General features: G+C 43.6%; 1 protein-coding gene across 1 annotated transcript in view; it reads right to left on the bottom strand.

Annotated features, from left to right (window-relative positions):
• UBE2G2 (ubiquitin conjugating enzyme E2 G2) overlaps nucleotides 1–16,609 on the bottom strand; it is a 25,205-nt gene that overhangs the window by 5,865 nt on the left and 2,731 nt on the right. Inside the window, exons 2-3 of the mRNA XM_006099920.3 lie at nucleotides 7,245–7,280; nucleotides 7,107–7,152 (exon numbers count right to left, since the gene is read on the bottom strand). Of these exons, the coding sequence (XP_006099982.1) occupies nucleotides 7,107–7,152; nucleotides 7,245–7,280 (82 nt within the window). The remainder of the gene's footprint in view (nucleotides 1–7,106; nucleotides 7,153–7,244; nucleotides 7,281–16,609) is intronic.

Below are 16,609 nucleotides of genomic sequence, written 5' to 3' on the forward strand. Positions count from 1 at the left end.
GAGGGAGGGAATCGGAACCATCTTCGAAGCTGGTCGTTGAGTGAGGTTATGGATCTCCGTGGATAAGACAGTTGTCGACGGGTAGGACAAGGGGGTATGGGGGAAAGGGCCATAGAGGGAAAGTCCTCCCAGAGTCGGGGAAGTGGTCTGGAAAATAGGAATGGAGGTTTTCAGAGGAGAAATTTGCGGTGCTGTAGGAGGTCCCGCTGGAGGCCAATTGAGCTGCCACTAGGTTTGGGCGTGGAGGTCCTTACTTGTCTGCTTAGGATTCAGGCCGTCCTGAACCTGAAGTCAAGAATTCAGTGTATTGTTTTGTTTTATTTGTTTGTTATGTTTACTAAAGAATAGTTTATTGATTTTAGAGAAGAGATGAAAGAAGAAGAGGGAAAGAGAAATATCTATGTGAGAGTGCAGCATCAATCAGCTGCCTCCTGCACGCTCCTCACCAGGGATCCAGCCTTCAGCCTGTGCATGTGCCTGGACCAGGAATCGAACCAGTGACCTCTTGGGTGCATGGGATGATGCCCAACCAACTGAGAAACACCAGCATACGTGTTTAAAGTTGGAGACTGGGAGGGAGGGAGGGAGGGAGAAAAGAGCTTTATTTTCATTTGGTGCCAACACTAAGGGCTTTCAATGACACCACCATAGTAGACACCAGGACCGAGTCACAAGCCTGGAGGCTGGGCTGTGGTAAAATGCTCAAAACAGGAACAACGCAAGAAGTGTTCAGTGGAGCTAAATATTTTCAATTGAAGAGGCTAATCTTGATTCTGAAAGCTGTGTCCTTGCTACTTTACGGAGAAGCCACAGTGAATAGGTACTTTGTTTTGGAGGGTGTCACTGCATAACAGCGCCCAGAGCCTTGGCCTGAAACCAGGACAGGAAAGCCACAAGAAGAGGCAGGAATGGGGTGGGCTCCTGGAAGAGAGGTGGCCCAGCAAAGCTGCAGGGGAAGGCAGACGCCTGGGACAGGACTGCAGGCCACCACCGCCAGGAGCTGTGCTCTTCCTGAATGGTGCCCTGGAAGCCTTTCTTTCTGCACACAGGGTCAGGACAGACCACACACGTGAGGTTTCCCATCGGCCCACGGCTCCTTTCCAGAAGACCTCAAAGCAGACGGAAGTGCCACTCTGTCCTTACTCCTTATGTCCTTCTGATGAAAGCTGTCAGGAAGTGCTGCTTTCACTTAAGCAAAGCTGGGATATCGAAGGATGAAATGACTTAGTCAAGGTCTTAAATCAGTTCAGTCCCAGAATTAAGAGTAGAACAGTTCAAACTGCTAACTCAGAGGCTGGGCAAACAGAGATATTATCTTTAAAAGCAACAGTGTTACTATGTCAGGAATGCGTGCCAGTGCTTCAGTCTTTCTGGCACCTCTGATTTAGCAGAGGAAAAAAATGTCTGGGTGATGTTTTTGGAATGAGCCAAATGGTACTTGCTCAATACTCTGATAACAGTTCTTTGTTTCTCATAATAGAGCTTTCTTTAAAATAAAAAATCCACTGGATCGTCTGCAGCCTCAGAAACATGATCAAACATTTCCTAAAGTGTTCCCACATCTTAAATATCAAAGTGATTTTCAAATGTTCTGGTTCGCTACTGGTTTAAAACCAGGGATCCTTTCTCTTCCAGAGGTCCTGGTGCCTGGGACAAGCCTACAGCTGGGCCCATGTGGGCAGTGGCATGCCAGCTGACTGATGGAAAACACTAGCGAGTAAATTCCTGAAGCAAGACAGAGAGACATAATTAGTATTATTTTTGGACAACTTTTAGTGCCATACTCCAGGCAATAAAGAAGTGATAGCCTCCCTTCTTCACTAAATGCCTCATCTGAAAATCTTCAGGGGAAAAAATGTACAAGAAAAACCAAGGAAACAAAACATTTTATTTATCTGAGGCAACTATACATTCTTCAAAGCCTGAAAATTATTTTTTATCTTATTAATTAAAATAATGGCCTAAATTATTTCAGAGCTCTGAGATAGGTACTTATTTATTTGTTGAGACGAGTATTAAAGCAAAATGCCCACGATGCACTCTATAAAGGAAATTGTTCCAAATCGCTCCTCTGATGACTACCTCAGGTGAGTCAGATGCTGAGGAGCAAATACTGAGAGCAACATGGAGGTCTAACCCTGACCACTGTTCATAGTGTCCGCTCTGCCTGAGGGACAGCTGCCTGCTGCTTCCTCCTGGAGTCCTGGCACCCCAATTCTGCACCATCCATAACAACCGATCACCTGTGCAGCTAGGCGCGTGGTGTGAGCCACCTGCCCTTGGGCATGTCCTAGCACCACAGCCCACATGGCTCTCCAGCTGGGGCAGGTGGTGAAGAAGCTGCTTTTGCTGTTCCCTTTTTCAGTTTTGTCACAGCGCACGAACGAAATGTCTCATACATGTGACAAGGGTTTAAATAATAAAGATTGTAAACCCATTCATTAGTACTTAAACTTGAACTGGATTACTAAGGACGGTTACGCTCCAAAGACATAACCGCCTGAAGCATAAAAAAGAAAGGCACACGGCTTCATAACACCTTCCACTTCCAGGTGGGTCCCAAAGAGCCTGGCAGGCCATGAGGGGAACCGGCAATACAACCCAGTCAACACGTGTAGTCCTCAAGGAAAAGCAGATAAATTCCACAATAAGATCCCACTTCACACCAGAAAACACCAAGTGTGTGTGTGGGGAGAGTGGAGAAATGAAAACCCTCACCTGCGGCTGGTAGGAATATAAAATGATGAGTGAGCTACTGTGGAAAACAGTTTGACTGTTTCTTAAATTGTTAAACACAGATTTATTCTATCCTCCAGCAACTCCACTCCTGCGTATCCAACCAAAAGAAACAGAAAAGCATGTCCACACAGACAGTTCACAGCAGCACTCTAGCCCAAACATGGCGACACCCAAGTGTCCATCAGCTGATGAGCAGACACATCAGATGGGGCCCATCACACGACTCAGCAGCAAAAAGGGAGGAACCACTGACACTCTGTGACACAGAGGAATGCAACCTATGCAGTACACTGAGTGCCAGAAGCCAGACACAAAAGACAAGGTATTTTATGATTCCATTTGCAGGAAAAGTCCAGAAAAGGCAAACTTATTAAGGTAGAGAGTAGAGCTGCCTGCAGCTGAGGTGGGGATGGAAACTGACTGCAAATGGGCATGAAGACCTTCTTGGAAATGTTCTAAAACTGGATTGTGATGATGACTAAAAAACTCTGACCTATGCACTTAATACAGGACAACTTATGGTATATAAATTACATCTCAACAAAGCTGTGAAAATTTTTACACTGGGGCAACGCCTCAAGCCATACCAGGGTTTCTCGACCTCAGCACTGCTGCATCTTGGGCCAGACAGCCCCGTGCTGTGTTAGAGGCCATCCTTGCACTGTGGGGTGTTTAGCAGTGTCCCACTAGATGCCAGTAGTGGAGCTCCCCCTACCCCTCAGTTGTGACAACCAAAAATGTCTCCAGACACTGCCAAATGTCCCATGGGGGGGGGGGGGGGGGTCAACCCCAGTTGACACTGGTCTAGACCTGCTGTTCCATAATTTGCTTCTTCCTCTCCATAGCCACTGTGGACACATCTCTAGGGCAGTATGTGGATTCTGCCTGAGCCCCTCCAGAGCCACATGGCATTCCACTGTATGGATGATCTGTAAATTACACTGGACAATGACATGTCCATATTACTGCAACCCAGGTACATGCCCTTGACTGGGAATTGAAATTGTGTCTTCCTGGTGGACAGGCCAACACTCTAACCACTGAGCCAAGCTGGCCAGGGCTCATACTGAGATCATCATCACAATAGCACTTCTATTGAAGAAATTCTTGGGCTTGGGACTGTTTGGTCAGAGAATACAATACAAATTATAAGCATCTATCTTAATGTCTCAGGTCTGTTTTAGTAGCACAACACCCATGAGAGCTCTATGATACTTTTCTGTCAACAAGAAAGCCTAATGTAAGGGTGGCTACTGTGACCATGATGTTCACACCTAATATAAGTCAAGCCCAGTCCTAAGGAGAAGCAACAGCCTGGGGATCCTTGCACCCACGGTGGTAACCCAGCTTGGACCCAAATGTGCCATAGTAACATGGGGTAGAGTCAGCAAAGGGTCCCCAACCATTCAGGAAGAGGAAGTCCTTGTCATTTTATCACAACCGACAGATCCCCCTGGTCTAGAGAGGGGACAGCAGCTAGGCCATGGACCAGGCAGGGAGGTCACCACTGCCAACTACTTCAAGAATGCTGGGGAAGGACAGAAACAAGGTGGCAAAATTCCTAGGAACTTCATTTTTTTTCCAGCCATTGAAGATATAACAGATGTCCTGTTCCCCATACTACAGGGCTCCAAAGAAAGAGCATGTCCAACCTCCACAGTTAAGGATCTCAGATAGCTCCCCACACCCACAGCCAGGGGCCAAAGAGGTCACACAGCCAGACCTTAGAACATGAAGCCACTAGTTCATGGATGCTAAAGTCCTGGCCAAGTGGCTCAGCTGGTTGGCGCGTCGTCCCATATACCAAAAGGCTGTGGGTTTGATCCCCGGTCAGGGCACATATCTAGGTTGTGGGTTGGGGTGCATACGGGAGGCAACCAATAGATCTCCCTCCTCTCTCTCAAAAAAAAAAAAAAATCAATAAAAATTAAATAAAGAAAGAAAAGGGTGCTGAACTTCTTTGTTTTGATCCAGATAAGTGAAGGTAAGAGAAGCAGAGTGACTGGCCCAAGACCATAAAGCCATGGCAGCCATATGCCCTGCTGGCCCACCTCCCTCAGTCTGATAGGAAGCCCCTGCCCTTCTTACTGAATACAGGCTTCAACTCTAACATAAGCTCCGCAGAGAGTCACCAGAGTTATTTTCCCCTATTGACCGGGCAACGAGCAGCGGTGATCTTATTATTTAGTTCTTCTTTGTTCATTAATTTGTTGTGCTCCCACCCCAGTCCCCCAGTCTTGTTCTTTCAGGATGGAGGTTCAGGGTCACCCCTACTATGCCTGTGTCTGTGAACAAGTACCCTAATAACAGGCTCTCAGTGTTTGTGTGTCTGGGACATGTGAAAAGATGTTTTCTTCCCGGCACATTTGGGATGGAGGCTCTGAAGGTAAGCTGCAAAATGGAAAATGAGACAAGCATGACTTTTACAAACACTAGGGTACGGGAGAAACTCTAGAAACAGTCAAAGAATAAAAAGAAAGAAAGAAAACCTATCACTAAGTAGAGAAACTCAGCCAGCTGTCTGCCAAGACAGGAGGGTGAGCCGAATCAATGGGAGGACAGTTAATTCCTTAATAGATGTTTTAAGCACACTGGTGAACGGCCTCTTGTTTGTGAAAGGATCTGGAACAGGACCAAAACCCACAAACTCACAAGATCCTGAAGCAGGGGAATTCCACATTAAAGCAAAAGCTTTATTCAAACACAGAAGTGCTCTACCTAAAAAACAGTTCTAATTACTTTTTAAGACAGGTTTTCATAATATTGATTTAATTTTATACTGTTTGTCTAAAATTAGTAATAGTTACCCTAACAGATTTTAAACAATAAACACTATTGAAAAACCATAGTGAGAGGCTCATGTGTCCCTTTAAGGGCTTCTAAATAGTTTCCTGGGCTGTGCACAGTCACTACCTCCCAGAGACAAAAGGCCTACCAGGTGCCCACAGACCTCTGCACTCAGAGGGACTTCCAAAATTCTGTCCCTACAACCAGGTCTGCTGCCTGGTGTATGTGTCGTTGTTAACACAAAGGAGTGCACATGATACAGTAAATGAGAAAAGCAGGTTACAGAACAAGTTCCTACAGTGTGCTATCTTGTTTCTTTAAAAATACAAACAGCTACGCTAACATGAGTACAGTATTCCATTGAATGTAGGTCATTGCTGTCCCGGAGCCCATGCTGTGGGGTGAAAGACACAATGCAGTTACAAATACACGCTGCAAAGACATGCTCATGCCAGAAACACTGAACACAGGAAAACTATGGGTATCATGGACCCAAGCAAAAAAGATATTACAAATGATCAGGAAACATTAGCATGCTGTACTGTCTCTGGATAGTGTTTACTCATTTTTGCTTATAAAAAAACTTATCTTCACATCAATTTTCACATATTAGTATTAATCTAACCTCATAGATGACCGCAGCAACTTGTTTCTCAAACTAACATGTAAATATTAGGAACTAATGTCATACAAATGCCAGGAAATTTTAGAAAGTCTGATTACATTTAAAATTACATCCGGAAATCAGAGTTCACTCTTGATGCAGCAGCTTCAAGCTTCTCCCAGTCCCTTCCCATTAGGGCACTGCATCCAACGGGAAAACTTCCTAGCTAGTTGAAGACCTCATCTCATGAGAAAACTGAGGACTGATTTTAAATCTCAACTACCTAAATGTTACCTGACCACATTTTCTTGAAATACACTAAGTCTAAGAATAGCCAAAAAATTGTACATCTAAGGTATAAAGAAGGCAAACAAAGAGCCTGGGTCATAGAGCCATAGAAGACTCTAGAGTCAGAGGTCTATTTGTTGCTCTTTAAGCAACATCACTGCACATGAAACACAGTTACAGTCTTTCTAGACTGGGTAGGAACCGCACTGGTCATCTCAGAAGAACTGAGCGTATCTTCCGGTCAGGGATGATGGAAGGCCAGACAAGGCACACAGGAGAGGCAGAGGGCAAGACCAGTCCTGGTGCGCACGTGGGGTGGCCACCCCCACACGAAGGAGCCTTTTCAACCTCAAAGCCTTGACTCTCAGAAGTCCTTGAAGCCAAAGCCACCCATGCTGTTTGAAACTAATTCAGCACAACACAGACCATTCAACATTTATCTTAAACTCTACAAATATATAATGCTTACTAAACCTTTTACTGGTGGTGCTAAGGAAACACTTTCATTTCTTATGGATAAATGTTTGTGTTTTCCACCTTCAGATTATCAGACTAGAGAAGAGCTAAATTTCAGACACACCCTTTTTTCTGATCAACACTTCTTAGGACAGTTGCACTGCCAAACATGATGCGCAGGTCTAATTTCCAGTAAAGTCTTAAAGACTAACAACACATAGGATTAACTTACATGATCAATGCCTCCCATTCAAAAAAATTCTCTTCATTCATGGGGCCTGCAGAAAAAGAAAAATAGCCACATTGTAACTTTGAAGGCAGCTTTGGCTATTAAAAGTAAATTAGAAAAAGGTTACCTTTAGTGTCTCACCTGCCACAATTCCTTCCGGAGGATTCAGTGTTAATTCTATAAAATTAAAAAGTAACACCGTAATGAAACAGAATGAATATTACGTTGGCATTTTAACAAAACAACTGTAAAAACTATACAAACTATAAATTATATAGTATACATATTAGCAGATCAAAATTCTTTGTACAAAGTGAATGACTGCTCCAGTTACATTTCTGATTAAGACTATGTGAATAATTCTTTATTCCAAGCAAAAAAGCAGAATTTTAGAACTAAAAACCCTTTCATTCTACAGATGAAGAAACAAACAAAAAGAGTTAACTGTCTTTCCAAAATACTCCTGCTGGTTATTTTGATTAAAGCTCATAAATCAAACACAGTATACTATTTTCCAACTGAAAAACACAGTATATTATTTGCCAACTTTTGACAAACTAGAGATGTGAGGAGAACTGAGGCTTCAAAAGCTTGACTCTGAACTAAGTACATCGAGCACTGCACAGACCAGCTGCCAGCCTCTAACATCACTGCACAATCTCTGAGCCCCAGAAATGTAATATTCCACAGAGTATCAGACTTCAGCACTGACAGCAGAAATACTAAGAAATAAGTCAGCAGCAGCACTGCTCAGCAATTTAAGATTATTATGTAGTTGTTGAAAACAGTGAGGCCCAGCTCTGGAACTTAGAAGCTGCCACTAAGAAATGTCATTTTAACTCCTGGCCTCCTAGTTTTTATGAGATACTCCCAGTGAACAAATCCAGAAATATGAGAAGAAGATGAAAACTCATGGGCAATAAGGATGGCAAACAGGAGTAAGGAAGTAGGCCAAAATGCATGCCCCATTTGGGCTGAGGAAATCACTAAAATAGTAAGAAACATGCAAACAGATCTATAAACATGAACGTTGTTTGTTTTTTTCAAAATATATTTTTATTGATTACAGAGAGGAAGGAGAGTGAGAGAGAGATAGAAATATCAATGATGAGAGAAAATCATTGATCGGCTGCCTCTTACACACCCCAAACCAGGGATAGAGCCCACAACCCGGGAATGTGCCCTGACCAGGAATTGAACTGTGACCTTCTGGTTCCTTGGTTGACACTCAACCACTGAGCCACGCCTGCCTGGCCAAACATTGGTTTTTAAAGAGACATAAAATTAACAAATCCCTGCTAAATAAACAGGCCTAAGGACTGGAAAAGAAAAAATAATTTGTCATTAGTCATAGATGCTGTGCCAATATACATAGAAAGTCCAAAGGAACCTAAAGAAAAATTATTTAAAAAAGTACATTTGCTGCCGAACCGGTTTGGCTCAGTGGGTAGAGCGTTGGCCTGCGGACTCGGGGGTCCCGGGTTCGATTCCGGTCAAGGGCATGTGCCTGGTTGCGGGCACATCCCCACTGGGGGGCCTGCGGGAGGCAGCTGATCGATCTCTCTCATCGATGTTTCTGGCTCTCTGTCCCTCTCCCTTCTTCTCTGTGAAAAGTCAATAAAATATATTTAAAAAAAAAAAAAAAAGTACATTTGCCAATACTGCTGAATAGTTTGATATATATATATAACTGAGTTGCATTTCTATATATTAGCAAGTTAGAAAAGGGAAGTAATAAAAATGATACCAATTATAACGGGAAACATGTAAAAATAATTTCATTGTTGTTAATCCTCACCCGAGATTTTTTCATTGATTTTTAGACAGAGGAGGAGGGGGAGGGGAGGAGGAAGGGAGCGGGAGGGAAGGAAGGAGCAGGAGAGGGAGAGGGAGAGGGAGAGGGAGAGGGAGAGGGAGAGGGAGAGGGAGAGGGTGGGGGAGAAGGAGAGGGAGGGGGAGGGGGGAGAAGGGGAGAAGGGGAGGGGGATGGGGGGATGGGGAGAGGGGGAGAGGGGAGAGGGGGAGAGGGGGAGACATCAATGGGAGAGAGACACATCCATTGGTTGCCTTCTGCACGTGCCCCTACTCTGCTGGCACAGAGTTCCATAAATCAATGGAATAGGACAGAGCACAACCAGAAACAGACCCATGGAAATACAGACCCTCAATTCACTCTGAAGGAAGTACTACAGAACAAAGGGAACGGACAGGCTTTCCCACAAATGATGCTAATCTTTAGACAAAAAAATAGCACTTTTCACCCTGACCTGTGTGGCTCAATTGACTGGGTGTTGTCTCATGCACCAAAAGGTTGTCGGTTCCATTCCCAGTCAGGGCATATGCCTGGCTTATGGGCTCCGTCCCCCATATGGGGGGTGCAGCTGATAGATGTTTCACTCTCACATCAATGTTTTTCTTTCTCTCTCTCTCTCTCTCCCTTCCTCTCTAAAAATCAATTAAAAATTATTAAAAATAAAACTTTCCCTCCATTTCACACTATGTACAAAAAAACCAAAATATATAAGAAAAAGGAGAGAAGGGACATGTGAGATAATAAAAAATAAATGCTGGTCTCTGTTCCCAGCTCTTGGCACAATGCTCCTGAAACCCTTGGAAATTCTTAAGTGATAAGAAAATCAGGAGTATCTTTGATTCTATTTGGGCTCTGCTCCTGTCCTGCCCAACTCCTTGTCCCTGACACAAGGCTCCTAAATCCCTTGAACTCCCTGGGTGACAGGAGTCTTTTGTTCTAATGAGGTGACTGTGGGTGGGCTCCTGGGTGGCTCCTGGATGAGGGCTGCTTCCCAGAAAGACAGAAATGTGACTAGATATAAGCTTGGAACTTTTAGCCCTCCCCCCCACCCGAGGGAGATGGAGGTAATGATCCATCATGCCTATGAGAGGACTCCATAGAATCCCAATAGCATGAGGTTCAGGGAGCTTCTACGTCAGGGGCGGGCAACCCCTGGCACGCGTGCCAAACATGGCACGCCAGTAACTTTTGCTGGCACGCAAAACCCTCTCTTATAATCTTCCATTTACAATTTTGTTCTTAATATCGACTTTTTTATTTTTCAGATAAATTCAGTGTAGGTGCATCTTAGATAAATAAATAATTTTACATAACAAGTTATCTTAAAGACCATAGACATGGATTGACGAGAGAGGGGAAGAGCAATTTCTATGCTTCTGCCTTAACTCTCCCTGCCTTCCTAGATCTGACCAGTGTTTTGGTTTCATCCACATACGCTTGTGAATCTTTGTTCTCAGTGATGAATTTTGTTAAGTCTCATAATAGGAGTAGCCTGACGGATGAAAGTAGTAGCTCGTGCATATCTCTGAAGGTCATGAAATATAAACCTGATGTAAAATCTCTGTCATCAGTGATGCAGCAGCAAAAGTCCCACTGATAATATCAAACGGAGTGATAAAGTTTTCTGTCGGACTATCAGTGTACATGTATACATTAAAAAATAAATGTATTTTTCATCATCATATACTGTGTTTTTGTTGCTCGAATGAATTTTATTATTTCTTCAAGGTTCTTCACATACATACACCTTAAGAGATATCAAGTAGGCGTAACATGTTCTTAAAAAATTAGGGTTGGCACGCAGGAGAATTTTGAGTCAGAGATTTTGCTGGTTTTGGCACGCACTCACAAAAAGGTTGCCCACCCCTGTTCTAGGCTGTTGAACATGCAGAGGAGCTAGGAGAGTAGCACTCCCAGAGAGGGCACCAAAGCTGCACACCCTTTCCCCATATCTTGCCCTACACATCTCTTCCCTCTGAGGGTCAATTTATAGCCAATCAGTCAGAAGCACAGGTGACAACCTGGACTTACAATTGGCATCTGACATCATCTCCAGGTAAATGGTGTCAGGACTAGAGAGCACCCAGCTGGTGTCACAGAATTGTCTGGTGGAGGGAAACCCCTCACATCTACTTTCACAAGTGTTGTGACTATGAGAGTAAAGGAGACACACAGTACAGTTTTCTAAACACTGCAAAAGATGTGAACAGACATCCAAAGAAGACATGCATGGCAAGTCAGCACGTGGAAAGATGTTCAACATTGTGAGTCATAAGGAAAAGGAAAAATAAAACCACAAAAAGATGTGGCTCTACATCTTTATCTGTAAAAATACCTTTATTCATTCAAAACAGAATTGCTAAAATAATAATAAAAAAAGACAGGCAATGCCCAGTATTGGCAAGTTTAGCAATTGGATCTCTGATGCATCATTGGTAGAAATGCAAAATGGTCTGTTAAACAGTTTGACCATTTCTAATAAAAACAATTTAAATGTATACTTACCCTGAGACCCGCAATTTTACTGGTGGATATCTACTCAAGAGAAATGAAAACATATATCCCCACAGGTGCATACATGAATGTTCATACAAGTTCATTCATATAAACCCAAACTGGAATCAACCCAAATGTCCATCCTCTGTAAATGAACAAGGTGTGATCTTGTGTACAGCACTTGGCAATGAAGGAACAAGCCACTGACACACCCCAAAAAAATGAATTACTCTCAAAACACTAAGTGAAAGAAATCTATTTATATGAAACGCTAGAAAAAATGTAAATTTTATCAATAAGCTGACATCCCCAAAATTAATTGCAGTTGTTTTATGAAATATAAAACAACAAATCTCCTAGAGGATAATACAGGGGAATATCTTCATGCTCTAGTAAAACTAATAATACAGTTAATAACCAAGAAGTACTAACCATAAAGGAAAAGACTGAAAAAATTAAGAACATTAAAAGTAAGAAACTCTTGACATCAAAAGATACCTCTTTTTTAAAAAAAATATTCCAAAGATTACTTAAGAGAGTAAAAAGGTAAGCCACAGCCCAGCTGGTGTGGCTTAGTGGTTGAACGTGGACCTATGAACCAGGTGGTCATGATTTGATTCCAGGTCGGGGCACATGCCCTGCATACTCAGTGGGGGGTATTCAGGAGGCAGCCAGTTGATGATTCTCTTTCAACAGTGATGTTTCTATCTCTCCCTCTCCCTTCATTTAGAAAACTGAAATAAGAAGTGTCTGTACAGATAAGGAGCAATGAAAACACATTGCTGGAGGGAGTTTAAGTTGGTATTTTGGAAATGAGGTTGCTATTACCTACTAAGACCCAGCAACTCCTCATAGAGTACGAACACAGATATATGTGCATCAAGAGACATGTCTATGAATCTTTTTTCCCACTTGCTGATGTCATCACTCAGAAGAGCTTCAGATTCTAAGTAGCAACCAACATGCTTCTATGCAGAACAACTTATACCAAATTATAACAAATCCCCTATGAATCCACCTCTGGAAAAATACAGGGAAATACTAGGTGAAATGTCACTGGATTAATTATGGAGCTTGATATTTAACATTTTGGCATGCTCCCTAAAGAGACAGAGGATACCAGCTTAAGCAAGTGAGCATGTGATGACCCTAAATCCTCAGATTAAAAAAGAAAAGAATGCATGCTTTGATGGAAAAGTAAAGCTCAACAAGGAGGAGACTCTCCTGTGAGGAAGAGCTGCCAAGGGGTGGGGGGCCCACCCCATGGGGTTCTAGAGGGCTGGCAGCCTTCTCACTTCCCCTGGCTGGGAATGCTCTCTCTGAGACCTCCCTAAGCTGAATGTGTCCTTCCTTGTACTTTTTTCTTTGTCCCGTTATATTTCAAGCTAGTAAATAGTTTTAAAAGCTGTTACTGCAACAGTTCTGACAGGGAAGATGATGCCTTAGGCCGGAATGGCAACTGTGAAAGTGGTAAAGAGTGGCCCATAGGCAGAGGTGGCAGGGCTTGGTGATAAAGTTGATGTGCTATGTGAGGACAAACAAGAGGAGTCCAGACCACTGAGCGAGTGGTGGAGCCATTACTGGAATGGGAGAGTTCTCACTTAAACATGGGAAGGCCGAGACATCAGTAAACAGACAAGCAGAGGTGACTAGCAAGCAGTCGAGGATGAGTCTGAAGTTCCAGGAAGGATGGATGTTGGAGGCAGAAAGGGGGGAGTTACTGCATGGAGAGTGCACAGAGCCCCCAGGGCCTGATGGGATTCTCCAGAGCAGTATTTCCCAGGGAACATTTGGAAATACAGGGGGTCATTTTTAGATTGCACAGTGACTGGGGAATGCTACTACCATCTGGTAGGAAGTGACCAGGAGCACTTAACATTCTGCCATAAATGGGTCCTACACAAGGGAAAATTATCTCACTCAAAATGCCAGTAACACCTGTGGAGAAACCGTGACCCAGGAAACTAGTAAAGGGACGTCTGTTACTGAGGACGAAGAGGAAGGGACAGCAGAAGATGTTAGGTGAAGCCAGTGAAGTAACACAAATTAAGTGTTGGTTCCAAACACCAAGTGCTTTAGTAAATACTTCAAGGAGGGAAGAACCAAGTGCAAATGAGGTCAATTACCAGGGAGACTGAGACCGTTGGATTTGGCAAGACAGACCCTGACTGTCTCAGCCCCGCTCTGCATCTCTTCACAGTAGTAGACTGGGAGAAGTAACCCCAGGCTTTACATACCGAGTCATCTGAAATCTCATCTGGTTTTTATGTCAAATCACATTTTTGTAAAAACAACAACAACAAAAAAGAAATAAACAACAGATTAAGGCAGATGGGTTATAAATTGCTAAGGGGAACAGGGGGGCTGGGATTGGACGGATGACAATGTCAATGTTAATGGAGAAGAGTGCCTAAGAGCAACACAGAGAAATAATTACACCAATAATTTTCATGGAATCTCAAGGAGGAGCTTACACCAAAAAGAGCTGGCTTTCTTCTTCACTTGTGGAGTTCCCCCTTGGAACTTCCCTCTGTGCCACCCTCCCTTTAGGGAGAGAGCAAAGGGTTGTCTAAACTGTAGCTGGAGAACCAGCCCACATGCAGCAGCCTTCCCACCAACATTCTTATTCAACAGCGGCATCTACTGGTCAGTATGAAACTACAGTAACCCAGTTCACTAGATAGAAGGAATGCTGTGGACTACACACACACATAGGCGAGTGCGCACACACACGCACTTCAGTTTTGTATTTACAGATAAAACAACTTCAAAAAGAGAAACAAAATCTTAACAATGCCAGAGAAATTTGCAAAGACCATGCCACTCATTACTTGACAATGTTGTTAAAAGCATTTTTAAAAAGTGGCTTAAAAAACAGCTGCCACACAAAATGAAATATAAATTTAACCTTTAACCCAGCAATCCCATGTCTCAGAATCGATTCCACAGAAAAGCTGGTAAAAATAAGAAAAGATACATGCATAAAGCTATTCATTTCAGGACCATTTGTAATAGCAAAAAAAACTGGAAATGATTCCAACACTATCCAGAGGGGACCAGTCAACTCATGTTACATCTACCTAGAGAATACCTGCAGCTGTGAAAAGGAATGATGAACACCTCTATGCACTAACAAAGAATAAACTCTAGGACATCTACAATAATAAAAGCATAACATGCTAATTAGACTGAATGTCCTTCCGGACTAAGCCAGGGCTGCGAGAGAAGCCCAGGTCCCAGGTGTCTGCCAGTGGCCAGAGGGAAGCCCGGGTCCCAGGTGCCAGAGGGAAGTCGGTGCCGGCAGCCGGGGGAAGGAAGGCCTACTCTTGCACAAATTTCTTGCACTGGGCCTCTAGTATAAAATAAAAAACAAAGAGGAGGAAAATGTGTAACTTGCATCTCTAAAGAAGTGACTCACGTTAAATGAAGTCACTGGGGTGGCTCTAATGGAATCTGACTGGTGTCCTTATAGAAGATGAGGACACAGACACAAAGGGTTACCACATGAGGACACAGGGAGAAGACAGCTGTCTATATGCTCAGGAGAGGTTACATTACATGAAGAATTCTTGCAACTTAATAAAACAAACATAACTAAAACATGAGCAAAAAACTCAAGACACACCTTCAAAAAGATATTATGGACGGCATATAAACATATTAAATGATACTCAATGTCACTGGTCATTAGGAAAATGCAAATTAAAACCACAATGAGAGGATGGTGACGTAGAAATATCTGAACTCACTACCCCGAAAAGACACATTTTTCCCTCTTATAAACAAATAAACAAAAAACAACTAGACGACTACACATCAGGCAAACAGGAAAAACGGCCCTGCTCCAGAGCACCCGTATCTCCTGGAAGGGAGGCCTTACCACATGCCTGATGCCCCAATTTTTGCAACTGCCCTTGATCACCTGGCTCTTGAGGCCAAGGGAGCTATGTTCCTGGCTACATGGGACTAAAATAATCAGTGTCACCCAGAAAAGAGCTCATACCCCAGTCTGGCACCCCAATATTTGTGAATGCTGCCAGGGGACACCTCTACATCACCTATCTCTGGTGGCTAGCGGGGCTTACACTGGTGGGCCCTCTGGACTGTAACCAACAGAGAAAGATTTTTTATTTTATTTATTTTTTTAAATATATTTTTACTGATTTCAGAGAGGGAGAGAGAGAAAGAGAGAGCGTGAAAGATAAACACATCAATGATGAGAGAATCACTGATCGGCTGTCTCCTGCATGCCCTAACTGGGGATGGAGCCTGCAAGCGGGGCCATGTACCTGGTCTGGGAATCGAACCGTGACATACTGGTTCATAGATCGACACTCAACCACTGAGCCACACCAGCTGGGCCAGAGAAAGATTTTTTAAACAGCTACCAACCCCAGAGCACAGCAAGAGGCAACAGGCCCAGGAGCCTAGTCTTTCTGTGAAGAAGGCCTATTAACAAATCATCATGACTGCAGTCTGAGAGGCAGGCTTCTAATTAAACTGTAATCCTTTCCAGAGACCTCAGAAGGCAAGTGCTAGCATCACGCTCACCCTCTGCAGAGCTCCAGAGTGCCAGTGTCTCCTGGAAGGGAGCTTTATACATGTTTGCTGCCCCTTGATCACCTTGCTGTGATGTTAGGAATGGGTAGGGGGTGTCTTGCATTCTTATTAGGTCTCACAGGACTGTGGCAATCAAAGAGATGATTATTAGCAGGCTACCACCCCCAGGGCACTGCCCAGATAGTGGATTGAGATACACCTCCAGTCTTTCTAGGAAGGAGGCTTCTTACACAATTGTCCAGTAGCTTCAGGCTGAGGAGCAGGCTTCAGGTTTGGCCCAGACTTAAAGGCCTACGTAGCTGCTCTCAAGGAACATAGGTTGTAGACACCATCTTGGCAGTCTCCTTCTGCCTTGCTCCAGCTCACTGTATCACCCAGAAAAGAGTGTATACTTGTCTGGAGCCACAATCTCTCTGACTACCAACCAAGGGACACCTCCAGAGAGACTGGCTCTGGTAGCAGCGAGGCTTATACTTGCAAGCCCACAGGACTATATACACACACACACACACACACACATATATATACACACACACATACATATATACTAGAGGCCCGGTGCACAAAATCTGTGCTGGAGAGAGAGTTTCTCTTCAAGCCAAGCTGGCACCTTCTCTAATCAAGACCTTTCAGGGGA

This window comes from Myotis lucifugus, unplaced genomic scaffold, assembly GCF_000147115.1.
Source record: "Myotis lucifugus unplaced genomic scaffold, Myoluc2.0 scaffold_291, whole genome shotgun sequence".
Taxonomy (NCBI): domain Eukaryota; kingdom Metazoa; phylum Chordata; class Mammalia; order Chiroptera; family Vespertilionidae; genus Myotis; species Myotis lucifugus.